The sequence below is a fragment of the Nannizzia gypsea genome, genomic scaffold (assembly GCF_000150975.2).
Source record: "Nannizzia gypsea CBS 118893 supercont1.3 genomic scaffold, whole genome shotgun sequence".
Classification (NCBI taxonomy): Eukaryota; Fungi; Ascomycota; class Eurotiomycetes; order Onygenales; family Arthrodermataceae; genus Nannizzia; species Nannizzia gypsea.
Genome location: NW_003345199.1, coordinates 2,819,047 through 2,842,025, shown reverse-complemented (window position 1 = coordinate 2,842,025; position 22,979 = coordinate 2,819,047). Strand labels below are relative to the sequence as shown.

Below are 22,979 nucleotides of genomic sequence, written 5' to 3'. Positions count from 1 at the left end.
GTTAATATAACTGCGGCCCGGCGGCCTACTTACTCTACAAACAGCACCACGACAAAACGGAACGACAGCCTTGAGGATGCGTATATCCGTATACTCTGTACAGGTCGTCTCGCTTGTTCTCTCTCCCTTCAAACGAAAAGAAAAAAGAAGAGGTCAAATCTCACGCCTGTCGCCAAGTCACAAGTTGCCTGGCAGCAAGGAGCGCAGACGTCGAGCCAACCACAGAGACGATGATATCATAATCTTTATCCAAGCCATGAAAAACCAAAGGATAACTAAACCGCTGGAGAAGGCCAATTGTAGCCGTCGCCTCACCCTCAGACCGAACCTGGTTGCGATTCGACGCGACAAACGGGAGACAACAGCAGCTCGACCTCTCATACAGTCCAAGTATTTTTCTTTCTGACTGCGCCTTCTTGGAGTAAACCCAAGCAATAGTCGGGATCCACAGAGACGCCAGATACTAAAGCGATCCAGCAAATCATCAGGCCCGAGGACACTGCCACACTCTGCCAAGTTTCATCTTTTCTTTCGACGGTAGAGGCCCAGGGGCGAACGGGGGGCCACTAGCTTACCGCTATGCTTGAAGATGAAGAGCTCGTGAAACAGGATATGATACGGGAACGGCCACCAGCAGGGCACCACCACCCAGGCATAATGCGCGAGTTATGCCTTTGAACCGATAAAAACGAGCGTATGCGTATCCAGGAGTTTCCGGCTTATACGGAGCACGATACTCTGTAGAGTGTTATGCTCCCTCCGTGTTAAGTCCAAGACAACAAGGCAGGTTTCGAGCGCGAGAAAGACAGAGTTGATCGGCTCTGCAGAACGAATCGTAGAGGGTGTAAAAGGGGCACCCTTCCAGAATCCCGGCCGCTTCCAAGGCTTGGGAGAAAATTATTTCTGAGGCAGCTTTCGCTTGGATCTGGTTGGTTGCTGTGGTTTCTGCTGCAGAACGCGAAGGTTTGCACCCTGGGTCGATGATGCCTGCTCAGGCACGGGTATACCGATGGGGCATCCAAGATTAATACCCATAGGATATAGGGAGCCGTTACGGGTACGTCGTATGAGCTCGACTGTCCAAGCTGATTGATTCAGTATCCCAATGGAGCCAATAATGGTGAGAGATCAAATTCTTGGGGTTCTTTGCCATGCATAACTATTCGCTATGTTGACTAGTTTTCAATAGCTGGCTTTTTTCTCAGCTCATACGGAGTACACAACCGCTTTTCCGACAGAGTACGAAGTAGCAGCAACACTAACGATGTCGGATTGCAGATGGTCTTCTGCTCCAATAATAGCTGGAATCGGATAATGGACATTGCTTGCTGCGTTCGATACCGAAGTAGGAAAATCACGACACTGACTTAGTTTTTGGTGATTATGGAGAACTATAATACAACAGGTCATCTTTCCACCGCTACCTGCGCCCATGTATGAAACGTCGAGACCATCGCTTAGTCGGGTAATCAAAGGGAAATGAAATGGTAAAAGGGAATCGAAAAGGTGGCTGACCGTACACGCCATGTATGTATGAATAAAATGAGGTGAAGGGGAAAAGCATCAGACATTTTAACATATGAAAAAAAAGGGACGTCCGCGTCCTGTCCTGACCAGGTTACCTCTAGCGCTCTCTCTATGCTACTGGGACTGCAGCCGGTGTTGAAACCCCGGAGACATGGTTCCCATTCGCGCCATTCTCGCCTCCATTAAGCCTGACTTTCTTGTCATCATGGATATCATCGTCTTGTCCGTCTTCCTCATTCTCATCTAGTTTGATCGGCCGGATTCTCCAGATATCGTTGGTCCCTCCGTTAGGAAGCTTACGCTTCAATTTAGATTGTCCTGTGCCCATCATTGCAAAGCTAGACAAGGTAAGCGCATCTACGAGCTCGCCCATCCGCCCTGATGCCATAAAGCTTTCCGTTATGGTCGGCGACGATGAAACGACGGTAGCGAGAGTCATGCATTGAGCAAGGATTTCGCGGCCAAGTATGTGCCCTGAATAGTAGAGGGCTGTGTGGTATGCCAGGATAATCTCAGGGAGGTATGTTGATCGTATAAAAGCGAGTTCTTTGGCCTCGGCGTCTTAATGGATACACATGTTAGCGGAAAGGAAATAGCTAAAAGCGGCTATTAAAATGGAGCAAACTCACCATCAATTGGTTGAATGAGCCAGTCGGTACAAAGAGGTTCTATCGCACGGGTAATTGCATCTAGAGCGGGATGGAGCTTCTTCTTTATCGCGGGCTTCTGGGATGCATCCGAACAACTATACACAAACTCAGTTAGTCAACCGTGCATCGTTTGCTGACGATCAGAGGCGCAGCAACGTACTGTGTATAGTCGTCCATAAGATCTCCCCATTTTTCAATGGCATCAAAGGACTGAAGGAGCTGCTCGAGTTCTAGCATGGTCTCTGACTGCAAAAAGAGTTGCTCACGCGTAAGCTTCTCGGTCACCTTAGCCTTTTGCTGCACGGAAATGGCATCTGAGGTAGGGCTGGACACGCCGTTTTCTTGCACAAGTTCCAGTGATGGGCCTTGGCCACGGTTGGTCATGTCAATGAGAGTCTGATGTAGCTTTGCGCGCTTGTACATTTCGCGAGCAGTAGAGATTTTACCGGCAGCTAAATAATTCCGGTTAGAAGCCATATATCTAGTAATCCAAGTAATGGAGGGAATACTCACTGATGAATCGTTTGTAAAGGTATGTTCCCAGAATACATACTCTCGACCACTGGCCATTGATATATCGGTGCCAGTCGATACAACGAATCAGCTTCTCATCTTCCGCTGAGACTTTGGATCTCGAGATGAATCCTTTCATGATATGTCCGATCTTGCCTGGCCGCTCACCACCAGTTGTAACTGTTCTCATAAGTTTGATCGGCTTTGGGTCGAATTTCTCGTCTGCTTCCTTCAGCACCCATCGCCATTGGCTTTGGATCATGGCAGAAGTGTCAATCTTAAGACGTCTCATCATTTGAATATGGGATTCTCGTTCGGATGGATCGGTCACTTCGATGAGAACCTTTCCAAGGACCTCATTGCCCATATCACGGGGGAGAAGGGAAGCATAGAGTGGGATATCCCTCGTTGCGCCAGATTCCCGGAGGAAGTCAATATACCTTGCCACATTGATAGAAGCGGTGGCAGAGTAATGCGAATCAGAACGAACCAGCCCGACAGCGCGCAAAATGAGGTATAGATGCGCCGTAAGCCGTAGAGAATCGTTATCCTTCGCAGCAATCAATGTTGGCTGGTCAAAGGTTCTCATGGAGCTAATATCGGGTATAAGGGTAGGCTCTCCACTCTCTTGGGCTACTTTGGCTAGAGCGTTCGCCTGGAGATTAAAGAATTGGTCATAGCTCTGGCCCAATATCGCAGCCTGTATGGTACAATATGGGTTTTTGGATTCCTTAGCCGTTCGTGGGTCTTTGACTAATGTATCCAAAAAGTTGCGTATGCTGTTATACTGCGGAGGGTCAACGCGTAGCTCAACCTCGCCCTTGGGAGCATAGCTAAGTTTCCGCTGAAGCTGCTTGCAAAAGTCCCGATACCGGGAAAGAAGAAGATGGTTGCAGTTGACGTAAACAAAGTCACTCCAGCTTTGGCAGACTTCATATGCGGGACCGGTTTCTCCAGCTATCAGGGCATAAACGGCCCGTTCGTAACGGTTGGAGTTGGGGTTATTGGCAAGGACTGAGCAAGCAGCTCTCCAAGTCTCCTGGGAGCGGTAATTCATCATTCGAAGAAGACTAGAGTGAGCAGGGTCATTGGCGGAAAGAGACGAATCTCCAGCAGAACCGCACAAACTGATTGCTCGCCAGCTTTCAAGGCGCTCCTTGGCCCATTCTCGAATAGACAGCCAGTCTTTGCCGGTTCTAATCATCTTCCAACATTCTAGCCATGTTGCCTCTTCAAAAGACTGATCTTGTTTCTGGAGGCCGAGACCTTGTCGAGTAACCGCATCGGGATCAAGTTGAGTAATTAGAGGCTCCTTATGCGACGAACTTAGGAGAGAAGCGGTGACACTTGGGTCGTCGGGTTCAAGGGGTTGGGGCCATGATCGTAGTCGTTTTGCACCCTTGATAGCTTCCTTTGTGTATAGCCAGCCATGAGCCCATAAGCCCTCACCTCGGTTCGCATCCATTTCCAGCTTAGAAATTGTTGACTCCATGACTTCAATGCCAGCCTTTGCAGTGTTTTCCAGCCATTTTAGCATCACAGCGTTCTCCACTGCGAAATGGTCGGTTTTCAAAAAGGTCTCCCAGATATCGTGGTCCGTCGAGTATCGATGGAGGGTTTGCAATGCTGTCTTCTGGTTAAGCTGCGCTTGAAGGTGCGATTCAGGATCGCCAACCGCAAGCAGGTGGAAAACCAACCCCCATGTGTCAGCCTCTAATTGCCACCGTCTGATACTGGCCTCTTCATCCTTGCTAACGGATACGTTTGGCTTGTAACTCTGGCTGAGGTTCACTAGAGTGGAAGACCTAAGTGATTTCCGAGCGCCGGTGGGTTGTGATAGTTCCTTTGCAGTATCTTCAGCGATTTGCTGATATTTCTTCACAAGCTTGCACGCTTCTTGAAATGCTCGAGTGTCACCCGGTTGGAGCCCTTGTCGTCTAAAGTTGTCTAGACTTTGCGCATAGGCTTCTATCTGTCTGACAACGCGATCTGCAGTGTGTTGTAGTGGATGAAGAGCGTCTTTTACACCTGCTGGTAGAAGGAGGGGTGGTTCGGGGGTTTCAGATAGTGTGATCGTTTCTGTACTCACCATACATTAGTATCACAGTAGCAAACCAGGTAAAATAAAGTCTGATCCCCTCCAAGTCAACCCACCTGTGCGAATTTTAGATGGATAAGAGACCGGTGCAGGCGCAGGTAATGTGCCGTTGATGCCATTGTGAAGAACTCCGTTCGCCTTCCAAGCATCCCCAACGCTCTCTTCATCGTCTTCGGCATCACGGCTCTCTTCATCTTCATCCTCTCCGTTGATCTCTTCGTCTCCTTCGTCCTCTTCGTCCTCCATTGAGGCGTCGTTACCGAACCCAGCCTGCATCTCAAACTCGTTATCCGTCACAATCTCAGAGTCCTGCTCTTCGGAATCTCCATCATCCAGCTCTATAGCCTGTCTCCCGTCATCTCTCTCGTACCCACCATCATCGCTGCTATCTATTGCGATGATTTCGACGCCATGAAGATGGCTCGCTGGAGCTGGTGAGACCTAGTAGGTATTCCTGTCAGTTTCCCATCCCCCATCCCAAGCGGAAAAGCACCGAACTTACATCGGAGTACATGGAATCCGACTCGTCCACGGAGCTCTCAGAGACTGAAGACATCGTCTAGCCTTGATCTGATAGACCCTGCTGCTGCTGTCTTGTTGTTGGCGTCTTCGTCTTTCTTCGCCTTCTATTTACTCTTTCTTCGCTTTTCTTCCGCCTCCGACATAAAAACCGCAAAGCTTCCAAAGACGAACTAGCGCGACGCGACCAGGCCCAAAACGTACTAGCGTCACGTGGATCGAACACTTCAAATATTATTTTTTTCGGCTTCAATTTTTCTTCTTCTTTTTCTTTTCTTTCTTTCTTCAAACAAATGTCATATAGGCGGTCATTAGAGTCTCGGAACAGCCAGCTCTCCCTGTAAAAAGGAAGGGCGTTTCAATGTTTGTTCAGGTTCCTCTGGAATCTCTAGCGTGCTCACGACCGTCTTAGACCAAAGACAATCCTCTACTTCTTGATTGACTTTTTCCCCCTGGGATCAAAGATATGACGGTTGTTACATGCAGCATGGAATAAGGCTTATTTAATTGATTATATTGAGTGATGGTACACTATTATACATCATTATAGACGTTGTATTTACATAGCGTGCAGTGTTGGGTGTCTATCCAGTGCCGTACCATCAAGTGCCAACCATCATCACAAATCACCATTTTCAATCTGCTTCAACTTCAACTTAAGTAAGGCAGGTTTGGGGCAGCTCGGGGTCTTTGCATCCTCCCCCCTTTGCGTATAGAGAGCATTGCAGCATTTGTACAGCTGGATGATCTGGTTTCGACACTTGGCCTCGTTGTAGGAGTTTTTGGTCAGGCATGCTTATATCATTTGATATCATTAGCCCGTAGATCCTCTACCACCTTCTTCTTCCTTCACTTGAATGGGCCTATGTTACCTTGAATCGCACACTGAGCGGAAGCGTCCTGGTTAGCCAGTGAATAGGTAGGTACATTGAATTGGCAGTGTTGATATCCAAAAGAACTCACTGCTTGTGGGTGGCAAGGAGGGTCAGCATCGACGCCCTCCATCTCAGCAAAGTAGAGGACACCACCAGGTCTAGTCAAAGAGCATATATATACCACGCCGAACAGCTGGACTGTCTTTTCTGTTTCTTTCTATCTTCTCTCCGTCTGTCAAATATATTTTCTTCTTCCTTCCAACGTCTTCCCGTCCTGTCACCCTGGACAAAACCCGATACACCGGAAAATAGATCTGCCGGCGCAGGTTCTTGCGGGGGCGAAGAGATCACAGCATTCACTCTCATCTCTCAACGCTTCAACTTCCAACCGTTTACAACCTCTGCTACTTGCGCCTGCAGATCTTCCGCTGCTCACGCTTATACCACTGCATCTACACGTCCGGCCGTTGTATCAAACGCCTGAAAACAGCAGAAATAATGGCCGACCTTCCCCCTCAGACCATGCCTGCTCCGGTTGAGCATCTCAATATCAAGGTTACGGATAACAACAACGAAGTCTTCTTTAAGATCAAGAGGAGCACGCAACTGAAGAAGTTAATGGATGCCTTCTGCGAGAGACAAGGCAAGCAACTCTCGACTGTTCGTTTCCTCTTCGACGGCACAAGGGTCCGGCCAGATGACTCTCCCGAGACTGTAAGCAACACTCCTGGTTCTGCCTGATTTTTTCCTGGTCCTAAGCAGAAAGCTGACTCACATATTCTACTATTACAGCTCGACATGCAGGACGGTGACACTCTGGAGGTGCACCAGGAACAGATCGGTGGTTGAGCAGATGGAGATATCAAATCCAACTTCATGAGAAACGAAGTAAGCACTTTCGTCACGCTTGTCTAAATCCGTTTTTCTCAACAGATGCTAACATCTCGGTGCTTCCCTTGATAGAGCCTTTTATTCATCTGTCTGCCAACGGTCATCCACCTCCCTGTTCACGCATACTCCACAGCCGCTATTCCCTACCTTCCCCTTGATTTTCTTTACTTTTCTCTAAAACAAGTGTAATCATAGTCGTGCTTCCACACCCTCTGCATATCCATGCTGCAACGAGCCACGGTTTCCCCCCCGTCACTTCAACCAGATTTCTGCTTCCCTTCAGAAGTTGAAAGTTGAAATACTAGGCGGACTACCGGTTTTGCTCCTCTTAGTCTACATACAATGCTATCGACGCGTTAGACTCATCTTTCGAGACGAAACTCACGCTTGTTGTTCACATATTTTCCTTCATCGGGCTGTAGACAAACATACTTCAAAATTCTCAGGTCAAAATAAGCTCAGTTAACTAGTTGAATCAAGAAGTACCCACATCGTAAGGAGAATTAAAAACATTTAATTAGTGCATTATCGGCTCTGAACATTCGCAAGGTTATACACGGCTTCTTATATACAGAGAAACTGGATGTGCTAATAGAGACAGACGTGGTTGGACATGAGGTAACCGTCAAAAGTAATAATGCGAATAAAAAAAGCCATAATAAACAAACGTGCAAAAGTAAGATTGGTGACATTCCGGTTCACCTTTTTTTTTCCGTTAGTACTAGAGGGGACATTCCTCTCTCAAACCATATCAACCTTCGGGGGTATCCTTTCCATCAGCCATAAAAAACATATGCAATTAAAATTTTAACTTCTCATGGCTGGGCATTACTATTGTATCGTGCAGTGTTATATCCTGCGTTATTGCTCATTATCTCCTCTCCTCGAACATCCACGGACGTACGAACATTTATCTCCGTCAAGTTCTGGTCGGAGGAATAACCTTCTGTTGTTGTGGTGTTGTCTGTCCCGTTACGGTGGTATGGGCTTTTTTTGGCCCAGGCAGAGCCGTAGGAATATCCGCTGCCTCCACTGAAGCCTTGTCCTTCGCGGGGGTTATATGATGGTTTTTGTTCTGTTGAGCCACCAAAATGCCGTAGCAGGGGACGGAGAGAAGGTAGACACGCTAGAGAGGAAGAGGATCAGCGTTGTGTACTTTCAGAATTAGGTGGAAAATTAGTACCTGAAACGACTCCGATGTTCGTCTCGACAGCAGTCCACGTGGATGGGCCGATGAACACCCATGTAACGTCAATTGAAGGGACTTTGTAGGCTTCCAGCATTATAGTAAGTCGGATAATTGATATGATGCAAATACTAGAGGCCATAGATTAGCTACTGATAGGGCATACCAGCATTTTGAAGAGCGATTAGATACTTACAATCCACCGAGTAGGAAAGTTGCATAGATTGCAAGCTTCTGGACAGTGTTCCTGTGTAGACGCCAAATGTATGGAAGTGGCAGGAGCAACAAGGCCCAATCGGTTACAATATTCGGCACCGCATTGCCAATGAAGAAACTGTTCACATCAACTCCACATACTGCCGGAATTGTCTTGTCCCAGAAGCCCTGAATTGGTAGACATTGGAAGATGGTTGTGCCAATCTGTGTTTGTTCTGTTAGCTGCATACATATATTCATTGGTAGATTAGCTCTTAACTTACCACCCCAATACCCCATCCAGTTACCAGACTGGCAATGATATATATTGGGATACGGATGCTGGTGGCATTGAAAATTCGCCAATAGAATAATAGGATAGAGTACTTCGTGAAGCATATAGATAGGGTGTAGAGAATCTCAATGACGAAGAGATTCAAAAAGAAGTCTCCAAAACCCTTGAGGCCATATGGATATATATGCTTTCCAAGTCCTCTAGGTATCCCTATATGTCATCCAATCAGTTACGGAACATATGTACCAAATTGACATGCCACATACATATTACCATGGCCACGAAATTTCCCGCTGTCATAAGCTAGGCAAGTGATTAGATTAATTGGCTAATCCAAAGAAGTAGAATTGATATCATCCTTTCATCTCATACCAAGGAAGCACATATCATGTAGTCGTCCCACCATAGTCCTGGCCGCAGATGGCCAAGTCTGCACTTCAGGCGAAGAGCAACAGCAACTACTGCCAGGCAGAAAGTGGAGATAAATGCAGCGTACAGCTGTGGTTGCCGCGATTCAGACAGGTCAATTCCCGCCGGCGGGGTGAAGTCCAACGACATCGCACCGTGTGATGTTGAGCGGGGTGCACACTGGAGTTGAACAAGCAAACAGGGTTCACTGGCTGCTTCAGAAGACGAAGGGCAGAGTGGATGAACAAAGAGAATCGAAGGGAGTGTCAAGCATTTAAGACGGCGTTTAGTAGCATCGAAACAGATGTATTTGAGACCTTGTATAAAGCAGGAGCCATCGGGATCAAGGGGTATCAAGAGGAGAAATGAAAGTGAACGGTTGCAAGCCCTGGATTAAATGAAATCATGCCCCAAGTCCGCCGGCCCCATGTATATACTGGAAGGGGTTTTCACCCTCTCTCCAAGACCTCGTAACGCGGCGATATTAGCAACGATGTCTTGATGGGCATTGATGTACCCTGCGGAAAACGGGTAGATCCCCTGGCGATTTTCGACACCTTGGCCTAGGTCTCCGAGACGGCAGGACAATAATATCCGCATGATGCTGGGGGGACGCTAAATGCCACAGCCAGCGCCTCGTTTGTTTACGAGCTTGGATCCCGTATATAACCCTGCCAATAATCATGTGTAATATGGTATCGTTTTCGGGATGCAACCTAGTTAGGTAGGAGGCTGGCTATATAGTTGGGGGCGGGGGACATCTGAAGAGAGCGGCAACCCATTAAATATCACAATTTGAGCCATTTGTTATACACCAGCTTACCTCGCGTAAATCTCGAACAACATGAAGCCAACGATTGCTGTCGTTCCAGGCGCCTGGATTCCAGAGCATTTCTACTCCCCGTACATCCATTCGCTAGAAAAGGCTGGGTTCGAAACTCGCTACGCCGAATATCCGTCTCTGGAGCCGCAGAATCCTTTAACGGCCGACTGCGCAACAGACGCCGAAGCTGTTCGCTCCATTCTGGAGCCGCTCGTGGAGACCGAAGGTAAAGATGTAGTTCTTGTCATGCATTCTTACGGGAGCATGCCCGGTTGTGCAGCCGCCAAAGGGCTGTCGAAGACGGAGCGGACTCGGGCAGGCAAACTGGGAGGAATCCTCGGCATGATATTGTTCAGCGCTTTCCTTGTGCCCGAGGGTTTGAGCTGTGCTGGTATTCAGGGGGGTACGCTTCCCCCTTGGATCCTGCTCGACAACGTACGTCAGGTCCCTGTCTATAAGACATTCAATTTTATATCTATGCTCATGCACAAAATCGATAGCCTGCACCTGGTCTCAACGTCCCGAAGGACCCCATCAACGTGTTTGCCGCTGATTTCGAGCATGGTCTCGCCAAGAAAACTGAACAGGAACTGAAACCTCATTCTTCACTGGCGTTCTTTTCTCCCCAACCGCCATCGGCTTGCGCAGACCCTGCATTTAAGGACCGATTGGCCTATGTTGTGGCTACTAATGACGTCGCGGTCCCGAAAGACGTTCAGTATGCCATGATCGCAGGAACTGGGCAGCAGTGGAAGATCAAAGAGGTCTCCCAGAGCCACTGTGCCCCGTTCAAGGTTGATCTTGACGAGAATGTGAAAATTGTGGGGGAATTCATTGAGGCATTTCAGGGCGTCTAATCGTACATAGATATAAGTGTATGTATGGGTGCATGGTCGCTTTATGCAGAGCCATTGCATGTGACTATTTCTCTCTTGTAGCGACGAAATTGATTCCCATCCTGTCTTGCGGCATCCATTCTACATCCTCGTCTTCCATTCCCCATTCATGTAAATCCACAAGGTATGCAGTGACTTTCCAGCGTGTCCCTGTTTCCTGCTGCACAATCTCCCACATTTCGTGAAATGATTTAACATTGTGATAAAACATCATCCCCCAGGGCCTTATATATTCCCTTGCTTGCAATCTAGCTTGCTGGTATCCGATAAGCATTGTCCCCGGCCTCGAAAGCGTCACAACCCGCTTCATAGCCTTGATCTGGTTCTCCCACCCGAATAGATGTAGGAATTGACAGGCAATGATGATATCAGTTTTGCCGTCTAAGCAAGATAGCGCGGAGTTCTCCTGGAGAAAGTCTCCCTCAAGAAAAGTCGCCTTCATTCGGTCTGCATCCTTGAATAGTTCGTAGCCGAGATCCCAGAGAGACGAATTGATATCGAGAGCATACATTGACTCTGTAGGTGCTCCATAAGCAGCAAGACGACGCAGGTCCTGCCCAAAACAACAGCCAATGTCAAGGATTACAGCACCCTTCTTTGCACGATGTACAATCTCCGGAAACTGTTTGAAGGCTGAAATGCTAGGAAGCAGGAATATCCATTCACCCACGCATGGGTACTCGCCCAGTGGCCAAGCTTTATCACGCTAGATATGTGTCAGTGTAAATGCGCATGTTTTCTCCTCCGCGGGTATTGAGACGTCTCACGATTGAATGCAGGTGAGCAATAAGTTCCTTGCCAGATACTCCACTCCATTTTTCAAACACATATCGCGTAGGTGCTTTGAGCCGCCGTCCGATCAGCGGCTTATACCATACTGATGTATCAATGGCCATATTTCGAGTCTAAGGGTAATATGAGGTGCGTGGCATTAAACAGGGAGTTGAACAACCATTGTCGAGCTTCTGACAAGGTGGAAGTCCCCGGCCATATTATATTATACACTCCATACAATAAAGCAACCTTTCAACAGCTGCCTTCCTGAAATGAGATTCGGCGCCCACCATCAGGGTCCTGTTTCACCACTGGAACCCCCATCTGAACAGATCTCGACCACACAATCTCGTCATCGGGCAGATACCCTCCATTATCGAGATGTTCATATGAGTCCACATTTCATCGTTGTTCACAAAGACGGCCCCCTGTTTAAGGTTGGATGTGGTTTTCTCGTCTAGGACCCCCTGCCCGCTTGAAGGACGATGCGAAGGCAAGCTTAAGATGTGGGTTCCCGGGGAGAGTGGAGATCACTTCGAAGACTTCAAGGTTGGCTGCTTTTATCCTTTTTTTTTTGCTCCCATTCTTCCGTGGTCACCCAGTTAGTCTGTTCGTTTCGAGGGGACGTACATCACGAGGGTATATTTCAGTCCGTGCATTGTCCATTCGCGCTGTTAGCTACATATACAGTACTCCGTACTCCGTATGGAGCAGAGACGGCTTTGGCAAGCTTGCAGCTCTCTCGTCTTTTGCTTCTTTCACGCTCTTCCCTGCATATCCTCCCTTGCATCGCGCAGGGGTGGGAGGCTGTTGAGGTGTGCGAAGAAGCGAGGTTGGCTTGCGGTTAGAAAGGGCCAACGGGTCACGTGAGTAAACCTCGTAAACACTGCAGACACGAAGAACTCAAGACGAACGAAACAAGATGCCTGTTCGACAAGCCGTTCAACCCAGGTCAATCCATGGCTTGCCAACACGTAACTAAGTACGTATACAAACCGTCCGCCCTTCAAAACAAAGCATCAAGCCCGGATTTTAATGACAGGATACAGGGAACAACCGAAGCTCAGCTGAAGTTGGCTGACAGCTGTTACCCAGAATTGCCACAGTTAGCAAGACTAACTACTGGGTTCGGTCCATATCCCAATCTCCACAATATTGGCTGTATTGCTTGGTGACGACCTGCATATGCAACAGATTGTTCGCGTAGCCAAGGGCTCCCTATCGATGCCAAACATGTCGCGATGTTGACAGAACCTCGAATGACAAGACAAGCCTTCTGCGGGAGGCTTGTCAAACTGTCAAATAGATTGCTTCACACTTGCTGTTCCAATAAGAGAGTCGCCATGAATTCAGAGAGGGCACATAAGCCTGAATAGGAATATGCAATGATTCTCTATACCCCATGCTGTATGAGCTGGCTGTTTTTGCATTCATGGGCATTCAAGGAATGGATCCAAACATGAACTGCCACAACAACCCTAGCAAAATATCTCATCCCTTGTGGATATATTGGTATTATCTGATGGTGGATTATCATACATCAAAAGAATCATTACTAAATTTAACTCCGAAAAATTATGGACAAAAATGCTATACCGAGGTACACAATGCGGAATATAGCGTTCAAAAACTGACAACTTCAATCCTGAGATATAACGGTTTCTAATATTCATAACTCTGAATTGTGGAAATGTCAAGGCCGAGATAACCAAAAAGGGTCAATCTTCTGACAAGACTCTCTATGCCTGCATTCTCAAGAGTTTTTCACTTTCCACAACTCTGGTACCATAAACTTTCTGCATGTACCCCAAGATGTCTTCGTCCTTCAAGTGCAGAGCTGTCGTACAATCCTGGACGACAGTAGTCCATAAACCTCTCTGGAAAGCTGCCTTAGCAGTTGCGTCAATACATATGTCGGCATACAGGCCCACGAGAATGATGTGCTCAATCCCTTTTTCAGAAATATACTTTTCGAACTCGGGGCTTTGGAATGCGTCGAACTGAGCTTTCTTCGTGAATATATTTTCACTGGGCGCCGGCGAGAGGGCTGGGAACAGATCAGCTCCCCAAGTTCCCTCTACGCAGAGTTCTTTGCGGCTCTGAACGCGGTTTCGATGTCTCCAGCTAGCACTCTGATAACGCTGGTCGCCTAAATGCTTGATAAAGACGATCTCTTGCCCATGAGACCTGGAAAAGGCAAGGACACGAACAAGTGCATCCGTTATGTGGCTCATGGTTGCTGGATTCCCGAGTGAGATGAAGTCGTTTTGAAAATCCACCACCACAACAGCCGTGGCCTTCTTCATGAAGGCTGCTGCAAAATCTGGCCCTGGACCTACGTCCGCGGAATCATCGGCCAGAGAGGACGACTGTGAAAATTCGCTTCCGGTTGGCGTGCCAACACTTGGGCTTGGAAGAGTTTGTAGGAAGATATCGACAAACGCATGGGTGGTGAGATTTCCCCCTTGATCTGGTGTAACTGACTTATTCTGCTGAAGGATATTCAATGTCTCATCAACCTCGGCATCGATACCAGCACAGCCACCAAAACGCTCAAGAATGGCCGCAGCAGCACGTATGGTAGCGGATGGATTTACAATTCCTTTGCCTGTGATATCGTCTGCCGAGCCATGTGTGGTCTGATATTCGCTGAGCCGATTCAACACTGGCTTCAAGTAGACGTTTTCGGAGCAGGATGTTTCTTGAACCCGCATATTGAACCTCTCAAGGAAGATTGTTTGCATGATATCCGCATACTCGTTGCCAGCCACCATCAAGCAGCGGCCAACCCCAAATGCGATCATATTCCTATTCATTGTGTCTGGCTGAATAAACTCCACTTTGATACCAAACTCTGCAGTCAAATCCTTGGCCCAGGACAGCAATAACCCATCAAAGAGGTGGAATTTGTATACCAGGAAGACTGTCTTTATCCCTCCGAGGTCATCACCCCATTTCTCTCTTGCCCGCTCGAGAGAGAATGCTATGATGTGCTGGAACACCTCTTTGCGGAATTCACATTCTCTTGATACAGATTGCTGACCACTTTCGAGTTTATTGGTTCCAGTATAAAACCCCTGTGCTTGATCTCGAATGACCAGTAGAGATGATGTACCACTATCAAAGCACTCGACCTTGACAGCTTCCAATTGCTGACGCACTGCATACAGTGATTGGGCACTTATTGCGGTTCGAAATATGACCTTGAGGCCCCGGCTGGCCTCCCGTTCGCAGAATTGTTGATAATGCGTGATGTCATTTACGGTTTCGTCGCAGATATCGGGAATTGCATTCTGGCTTTCATCCGAAAGAGGCAAGGAGTTATAAGAGTGATAGATTCTGTCCGATCGGACAAACTCGATCGTTAGAGAATAACGAGATGCCAGTTCTTGCAAGACGTTTTCGAACACCACTGCAAGCTCCGGGCCTGTTCCATGCCCAACCGCAACACCCACCCGTAATGGATCTGCCCCACGCATCTTGGCAGATAGATTTATGAGGATGAAAGTTGGAGAGGATTTGTGTTGACTAAAAATCTTTTCGGACAACGGGGCCTTTGGTCGGTTTTTATCTCCGTACGTGGACGCGAGCCAACAGACTGATGTTCCCAAGGTGTGGTTTTCAGGTTGGTTTACCTCGTGTCTATTGGGGGACGTTGAAACTGAAGGTTGGCATTAACGGGAATCGGAGCGGGCTGAATGGGACAATTCGCTTCAATGTCAGAAGCGAGGTGTTGGTACGGAGTACTGACCAGGTCAAGGCCACAAGCTTACTACTATATACCTTCAATATTGCCTCCTTTCAGCAACACGTCAACGCTAATTTTCCGCCTTTATACTTCGATGGATCGTTTCCCTCCTTGATATCCGAAAGAGCGAGTTACTATCTAACTTGGTCGCTGGAGTTCAACAAATCATTAGCCCTTTTTCTTACGGGATTTTAACTCTCTCCGTCTCTTTCTGCCTTCGAATTTGGCATTTGTATGGTTATTTATCGGCCGTGCATTATGGATGTGAGAATACGGCGCGACAAGCTTCCTCCGCGTCCTTTCTTCCTCTTTCTTATTTCTTATTCCTGAGGGTTCAGGGGTCAGGACCATCGGCAAGATGAAATCCTATTTTAGTACACCTCGCATATGTGCTTTCTACTGGTTGCATGCACGGTCAGAATCAACCGCCTAAGCTTTTTGGCAGGATTCCCGATTCTAAGGCAGAGAGCGCACATATTATTCCTGTCGTATATCGAGAAATTTACGTTACGTACCCCAAGTGATGGCCGTGGCGATCCTCCTTGGTATGGATGTTCCCTATCCGCCTGACCATGGGAACAGAGGAGATCTGGTCTTGTCTCTGCATTCTAACAGTACGGAGAACGTTAAGGAAAGTGATATGCTACTACAGAGAACAGACACGGTGGTCTGAGCCTGCCCCTTCCCTGGCGCCTCCGATCTCGGTATTTCCCAGTCCATGGCTTCGACTTGATCCAACAAGCATGAAACTTCCTTGGCTCGTATCCATAACTTGACAAGAGGCGCCACCATCTGTTTATACTCCTTCCATATTTTTCCCTGGCGCCGTTACTTGGATCAGGGGAGATAGCGCACATCCAGATTCTATCAAAATTTGGACTTCACTGGTACATCCAATCTCTGCTTCAGGACAACGAGGAACATCAAGGGGGGATTTGATATATATTAAACCTATTCCTAATTCCTACTATTCCTTGAATAGAAGGTCTGCACGTTTGGCAGCGTACATCAATCCCTGTAGCTAACTATAAACAGTATCATGCATGGGAAAACCGATGAACCCTCCCATATTCAAGTTTCAAGAGGTCCTTTCACTGCAAGCAGAGAAAGACGCTTCACACGAAGGATCCGCACAACGATTCTTATAAGCCTTGTGTTGTCATGCTTAACTAGTCATATTATATCCGAGGAACAGATAGCTCAGTCCATCGTGCTCCGTATTAGGCCATGCCAACGCCTGGTACATATACTCCGTACTTACCTTACCCCACGATATTCTTCAAGCACGCAAGGATGCCATGCAATTCAGCCACTCAGCATCCTGGACAAGGGGCATTTCAAGGCGAAAATTAAAATTATGGAACCCAGCGCCGCAAACCCGCAGAAATTGGCGGCCTCCAATACATTTTTAGATGACGTGGTCTAGCTTGAAATCCATGTGATACTTGCTGGAGATAATTCTGCTGGTTTAAGTAAATAACTAACTATCAACAAAAATCTAAATGTTTGGACCAATTTACTCCTGCAACATTCGTTCCAAATTATCCCTGCAATTGTGACTGAAACTTGCTCGATACGAACATCCCCGAGGAGGGCGAATGAACCTTGTACTGATGGGATTACTGTGCAATGATACCGATCCTCACCGACCTTTGCTCGTATATCCTTCCATCCTGACAGCCACTTCGAGAAATCAACTGGCTTTTGAATAGGGTTCTCCAGGTCTTCCCCTGGAAATGGCCCCCGAGGCCGACATGGCCAACCACACTTGATCAAATGAAAGAAAATGTATTGGAGGGACCGCCAGTCTGCAGTGGTTCTTGAAATAAACCGAATGCCTGACAATCTTGCATTATCAGTCTCCACAGACAGGGTGTTGATGTTGTCTGTCTGTGGGATAGAAGCGAAGATGCCCGAACGTCACGGCCGTTCTGCCCGTCTGCTCGGCAAGGAGGGTGCAGATTGGTCCTACCGATGATGTTAATTCTCGGAACCGGCACAGTTAAGGAATCTTTGCGAACTAAGGTTTTTACCGTTGCTTTGCAGGATGTACAGTACGGTACTCCATAGAATGTGTATGTATAAACCTTTCGAAGGCGGAACATTTTTCAATCTTAACCGTTATGGAAGGGTTTCGATCGAGTCAGATGGTGAACTTTCGCTTTCCTTTTTTCTATTAATCTCGGTTTTGCAAGGAAGCGGTGTGCCTTGACAAAGACTATCGCTTCTAGCTTTGCGGAGATGCTCCTCCTTATAATTGTCTTATCCGGCCTGTGTTGGTTGAGGACCCCCTGAGTTACAGAAACAGCCAAGATATCTGTTCAATGACCCTTCCCATGTTCCTTCCATCGCCCTCCTGCTATTCCCATCCATTACATATATTTCTTTGAGGATACTACGCCGAAAAATATGTCTCCCATCCCCCATTTGCCTACCAAATCGCAAAATGATCTCAGCTCTGGGTTCCACCTGGCTGATGGACGAGGATACATGCTTGACCGTGGCTATTTTGCCTCTTCCAGGCTGAATTTCCAGTTTTACCTCTGGAAAGAGTCTTTGCATTTTAACTTGCATCCATCTATTTCTACACCGGTGCAAAATTTGCGAGTTGCAGATGTTGCTACAGGAACTGGATTGTGGCTGTTTGACCTAGCTCGGGAGCTACCGGAGTCAGCACAGCTAGATGGATTTGATATCAGCCTTGCAAATGCTCCTCACAAGCAATGGTGGCCGCAGAATGTCACATTAAGACAGTGGGATATCTTTGATGATGTGCCAGAAGAAATGATTGGGAAATATGACATCGTCCACCTAAGATTATTAATTCTTGTCGTTGAAAACAGCGATCCAAGGCCTATCATTCAAAAGGTCCATAAGATGTTAAAGCCCGGTGGCTACATTCAATGGGATGACCTGAATTACCCGGATACACATGTCAGAACTCCACTGTTATCATCATCAACCTCAACTCCGGCATTTGATTCCCTACGAGAGTTTGTATACTCCAACGGGAGACACGATTGGGTACTGCAACTCCCAGGAATCCTCACCAGCGAGGGGTTTGAGGGGGCCAGACAGTTCAACTACGTGGATCGGCCTGATCTCACAAAAGCAAATGGAGATCAACATCTTCTAACAATGGAAGAGTTTGCAACGACCCTGGCGGCTGCAGGCAATCGTCAGGCCTCGGAGAAGATATTCAATTTGATTGGAGATGTTTATCAGGAGTCATTGGCTGGAGCAGCTCTGTCTATGCCACGGGTTGTGAGCATTGCCCGGAAACAAAGTGGCGATACACCACACTCTGTATTATAAAGTCGAGCGGTACTGCTTTTATTTGAGTTGCAATTGTCTAATAATCTCTTTATTATCAAACTATATTGTGAATAAAGAAAGGTATCACACTACCAACAAATGAATGCCCATAATCAGCTTTGTTGGATGCCTTCGTCCGTCAAATCGGCTTGAATAGCCGCATATGGCCTAGCATTGCGGCTGTCACCGTTACTTACCAGAACAAGGCAAAGGCCCTCTTGAAGTCACATCACTTCTAAATACGAACACATTCAACTGACGTTAAAAACGGACCTTTGATTCGTCTGTCCAATCAACCCCCCTCCCTCATAGTTCTTCTAATGCAAACATGGCTCAGAGTTTATGTTGTGAAACTTGAGAAAATCATTGGACGGGAGTTCCCGTCAACTCTAAAAATAAGCCAATCTCGGGAAGCTAAAAGAGTATTTCCCGTCCTTTGTTCCGTGCCTCGGGTTTTTAACGCGAGTACGAGTCATACCATTGCCATTCTGACATCGGCCGTGGCAATTTTACCTGTTTATTCTACGGCATATTGAAGAATGAAGGTTGATTAGTTAACGAGATAGAATTGTGGCTGTTGTTGAGCTTTGACTAGTCAACTCATTATTATACGAGCAAAGATCTTTCATCAAAACGCTAACTATTATTGTTGGGCATTATCTGCCCACTACCTCGCTTAGATGTCGACGATCGATATGCGGCGAATATTCTATAGGTGAACAAAGGAATTGAACTGTTGTGTTATGAATTATCGGTGTGACCAAATGTTGGAACTTCTTCTTCGAATTGATAGGCTTGCTAGTTCAGGCGCCCTAATCCCGCGCTATCACAACCCATGATTACTGGATGCATCGTGAGCAGAAAATGGAGCGCTCTCCCAGCCCCTGTATACCCAGTATCCGTATCCTTGGATCATGATGCCGAGCTTACTTAACTCCAGAGCCTACACGAAGCTTTAATTTGCGAATTTCGGCCATCGAATCACTTGTGCCAGTGGACATTTAGATCGTCATAGTTTTCGTTCGCAGAAAACCTGTATACCCAAAAAATAGGACCTGAGAATTGGCTTCAACCATTCTGATCAATTAAGGACCAATTCTTTCTTATAGGCAAAGGGAAGTTAATACTCCTTACTATGGCCCCTTAGCGTGTGTCCATTACGAAGACTGGTGGAGAGAACAGTAACTCTCATATACCCTGTGAGTGGGTAGGTCAAGACTGCCCAATTTTGGTGGAAGGTGCGGAGTACTCCGTATTCTAGCTCAAAATACCCTTTTCCGAAAAGGCTTTCACCATACCGCGTTGTTTATTCACTTCGTGTGCTGGTTCCAAATGGCAAGGCTGTAATGTTTTGTGGAACATGGAACATAATTGAGGGTGATTTATTATTTACTGCCCGAGAGGATGAGCGACGTATCAGTTGCAGAAATAGCTCGAAATAGGAGAGCGGCAGCTCAAGACGTTGTGTTGATGATATTTAAAGGGGGGAGTTATGCCGGAGGATACGTTGGAGAATCGCGGCTAGGATTATCCTCTTATGACGGCTTTTTACTCAACCACTTGTTCAGGATTGTAGGTGCAAAGTTTGCCTCTTGGACCAAGTGGCTAGTTTGAAGGTATCTCATGAGCAAGCAAGGTTGATATACATTTCATGTGTTGATTGATCATTTGGTTAGTTATACCCTAATATCCCGAGCCATGCCTAACCTGGTAGCCATCCGGTGAAACACGGGAGGATATAACTAGTTATCGACTCCTCGGAAAAAAGGGATAGAAGAAACGTGACCATTAAACGTCAGAGGGTCGGCTAAAGGATTAATTGGCTTCACGGAGGGCTCTCTCTTTGCTGGGGCAGGTTCTGTTAGGCTGAGGGAGGATTGAAAAAAGCTGCGGCATTTGTCCCAAGACGGATTTAGCAACGTCACGCCCTTTGGGAATAAGCATCATCCCCGCAAGGAACGCAATCACGGAGATCCTTCAAACTGATTCTTTCCTTTGGTATCACAGTAGCTGGTTAACCATAACCAAAGTGCTGTGGCGAGTAGTTGAAGAAAACTCGTCATCCAGGAGGAGCAGAAAGAGAGTTTCCCGGAAGGACGGAACCTCAGCGGGTGTTCCCGCCCCATCTTTTGAGCCCCAGATCTAACTATTTCATAACTACATCCCCAGCAGCTTCTGGTTGTTCCAATCGATCACTAACACGCGATGTTGTGGGCGATGTCGTTATCACGGCTCAACAGGTTGACCCGAACCGAGGCTCGGACGCCGAGGAAGGCCAATTTATGAACCAGGTGCGGCTGACAGTGAACCCGACAAGTAGTTAACATCACGAGTACTCCATAAGTGGGATAGATATTTGAACCCTTTTTATTTTCACAACGAAGACTCAACCACCAACTAATATACGGAGTTGAATAATAGATGAGATTCACTAACTAAATAATACAACTAGCTTCTCCGCCCGCCATGGAGCATCTTACCTCGCTGTGTATGGCAGCGAAAGAGTCGCTCTTCACCGTACCAGGGATGGTATGCGTGGGCGCCGCGTACCTCGCAGCGGTACAGCTTCTTCGATTCGAGAGAATCCGCAGCCTGGAGAAGCAGTATGGGTACCATACCCGTGAGACTATGAGCAAGATGACGGACGACGAGGCGTGGGCGATTCAGCAAACAATGATGACGCTGGAGTTTCCGTTCTTCACGCTCAAGGGACTACAGTTTGCACTGTTCAAGGTATGTTTCTCAACCGTCTCACAGGTGAGAAAACTACGGTAGGGATATGGAGGACTAATCGAGTTGTAACCACGGCAGACGTATGGAATCCCTACCATCTCGACGCTGCTGGTGCAAACCTCCGAGCTCTCTAGCCCCAAGACGTCGCAAAAGCGGTATATGGACACTTCAGTCTTGATCAACGAATTCGTGGCGAACCCGCCCTCCTCTGAAAGGGCACAGGAAGCGCTCGCCCGCATGAACTACCTACATAGCCACTACCGTAAATCAGGTAAAATACTGGACGATGACATGCTATATACTCTTAGCCTGTTTGCACTTGAACCAACTCGCTGGGTAGACCAGTACGACTGGCGTAAGGTCACTGACCTGGAGAGATGTGCTGCGGGGACATTTTGGAAGAGCGTAGGTGACGCAATGGAAATCAAGTATGACAAGCTGCCGTCAGCCAGCACGGGGTTCAGAGACGGAATACACTGGCTGGAAGAGATCGATGCATGGAGCAGGGAGTATGAACACAAGTGCATGGTTCCAGACAAGAATAACCATGAAACGGCCAACGAGACCGTGGAACTGCTACTTTACAATGCGCCAAAGTTCTTACACCCCATCCTGTGGAAGGGCGTCATTTTCCTGATGGAGGACCGTCTCCGGGTTGCAATGATGTATGTGCTAGCGTCCCTTGCCCACACACGCCCTTGTCATTACAAGTTCTAGGCCCCCCTAACAAGATCGTGACCAGATATGAACGCCCAGAGTGGGTATATCGGTGTATTTTCGCGAATATCCTGGCTCTGCGCCAGTTCGTGGCCCGCCATCTGCTGCTGCCCCGGCCCTACTATCGCCGGGCGCTTCGTCATGCTGAAGATGGTGACGATGGCTCCAGTCCACACAACGTCTTAGCCTGGGACAACGCGCCCTACTATGTCAAGCCCACTCTCTGGAACCGTTGGGGGCCGGAGGCGATGTATACTCGGCTGCTGGGCAAACCAGTTCCTGGTGACGACGGTGACAAGTATTCTCCGAACGGGTTCGTCACCCCGAGCGTGGGACCACAGCGGTTCTTGGGCAAGGGTGAGGAGTATCACGGCCTGATGAAGAAGAAGCTGCAGTCTGAACGGACAGGGCAGTGTCCTTTTATGAGATGATTACCTCTCTCTCTCCCTCTCTTACTATCTTCTCGCGCCTATATACCAACACCAACACCCCCTTTCCCTTACAGCAGCCCGCCTCATCGCCTATGCTATATCCCTATATCCCCACCTCTAGACTGTCGATATCATAACTATATAATAGCGATATATGAGATATAAATGGACTAGCTATCTACACGTGACTGCCCCAGGTTTTCAACACTTCGCCCGTCTCTTTCCGTGCCTTTCCCAGCTTTTCCATCTTGCAGGAAAGATACATCGTGCTTGGTCCAAGACGCACGCAAGCACAAAGTATCGCAGCAGGAGGAAAGGAAGAACAGGCGGAGAAGAAGCAAAAACCGAAGAACTTCCCCTAGAACCGAAAACAAGGTGAACCGCT

The 22,979-nt window shown here is 47.6% G+C and overlaps 9 protein-coding genes across 9 annotated transcripts; 4 read left to right on the top strand and 5 right to left on the bottom strand.

Annotated features, from left to right (window-relative positions):
• Positions 1-1,636: 1,636 nt before the first annotated feature.
• MGYG_04502 (hypothetical protein) lies at positions 1,637-5,344 on the bottom strand (the record flags this gene model as incomplete). Its single annotated transcript, XM_003174276.1, has 6 exons — positions 1,637-2,088; positions 2,157-2,272; positions 2,338-2,629; positions 2,691-4,769; positions 4,845-5,229; positions 5,291-5,344. 6 exons carry the CDS (start codon positions 5,342-5,344, stop codon positions 1,637-1,639), a joined length of 3,378 nt encoding a protein of 1,125 aa, XP_003174324.1.
• A 1,336-nt stretch (positions 5,345-6,680) lies between these two features.
• MGYG_04501 (ubiquitin-like modifier SUMO) lies at positions 6,681-7,031 on the top strand (the record flags this gene model as incomplete). Its single annotated transcript, XM_003174275.1, has 2 exons — positions 6,681-6,896; positions 6,975-7,031. The coding sequence occupies 2 exons, from the start codon at positions 6,681-6,683 to the stop codon at positions 7,029-7,031; spliced, it is 273 nt and encodes a 90-aa protein (XP_003174323.1).
• Positions 7,032-7,888: 857 nt separating this feature from the next.
• Positions 7,889-9,307, bottom strand: MGYG_04500 (hypothetical protein; the record flags this gene model as incomplete). Its single annotated transcript, XM_003174274.1, has 6 exons — positions 7,889-8,199; positions 8,257-8,390; positions 8,456-8,679; positions 8,739-8,959; positions 9,016-9,052; positions 9,122-9,307. The coding sequence occupies 6 exons, from the start codon at positions 9,305-9,307 to the stop codon at positions 7,889-7,891; spliced, it is 1,113 nt and encodes a 370-aa protein (XP_003174322.1).
• Positions 9,308-10,001: 694 nt separating this feature from the next.
• Positions 10,002-10,837, top strand: MGYG_04499 (hypothetical protein; the record flags this gene model as incomplete). Its single annotated transcript, XM_003174273.1, has 2 exons — positions 10,002-10,415; positions 10,481-10,837. The coding sequence occupies 2 exons, from the start codon at positions 10,002-10,004 to the stop codon at positions 10,835-10,837; spliced, it is 771 nt and encodes a 256-aa protein (XP_003174321.1).
• A 64-nt stretch (positions 10,838-10,901) lies between these two features.
• Positions 10,902-11,772, bottom strand: MGYG_04498 (hypothetical protein; the record flags this gene model as incomplete). Its single annotated transcript, XM_003174272.1, has 2 exons — positions 10,902-11,582; positions 11,644-11,772. The coding sequence occupies 2 exons, from the start codon at positions 11,770-11,772 to the stop codon at positions 10,902-10,904; spliced, it is 810 nt and encodes a 269-aa protein (XP_003174320.1).
• A 1,617-nt stretch (positions 11,773-13,389) lies between these two features.
• MGYG_04497 (isocitrate dehydrogenase) lies at positions 13,390-15,129 on the bottom strand (the record flags this gene model as incomplete). Its single annotated transcript, XM_003174271.1, has 1 exon — positions 13,390-15,129. The coding sequence occupies one exon, from the start codon at positions 15,127-15,129 to the stop codon at positions 13,390-13,392; it is 1,740 nt and encodes a 579-aa protein (XP_003174319.1).
• A 2,041-nt stretch (positions 15,130-17,170) lies between these two features.
• On the bottom strand, positions 17,171-17,503 carry MGYG_04496 (hypothetical protein; the record flags this gene model as incomplete). Its single annotated transcript, XM_003174270.1, has 1 exon — positions 17,171-17,503. The coding sequence occupies one exon, from the start codon at positions 17,501-17,503 to the stop codon at positions 17,171-17,173; it is 333 nt and encodes a 110-aa protein (XP_003174318.1).
• A 304-nt stretch (positions 17,504-17,807) lies between these two features.
• On the top strand, positions 17,808-18,713 carry MGYG_04495 (hypothetical protein; the record flags this gene model as incomplete). The annotated part of the gene is made up of 1 exon (XM_003174269.1): positions 17,808-18,713. One exon carries the CDS (start codon positions 17,808-17,810, stop codon positions 18,711-18,713), a length of 906 nt encoding a protein of 301 aa, XP_003174317.1.
• Positions 18,714-21,179: 2,466 nt separating this feature from the next.
• MGYG_04494 (hypothetical protein) lies at positions 21,180-22,594 on the top strand (the record flags this gene model as incomplete). The annotated part of the gene is made up of 3 exons (XM_003174268.1): positions 21,180-21,446; positions 21,525-22,111; positions 22,189-22,594. The coding sequence occupies 3 exons, from the start codon at positions 21,180-21,182 to the stop codon at positions 22,592-22,594; spliced, it is 1,260 nt and encodes a 419-aa protein (XP_003174316.1).
• Between the last annotated feature and the right edge of the window lie 385 nt (positions 22,595-22,979).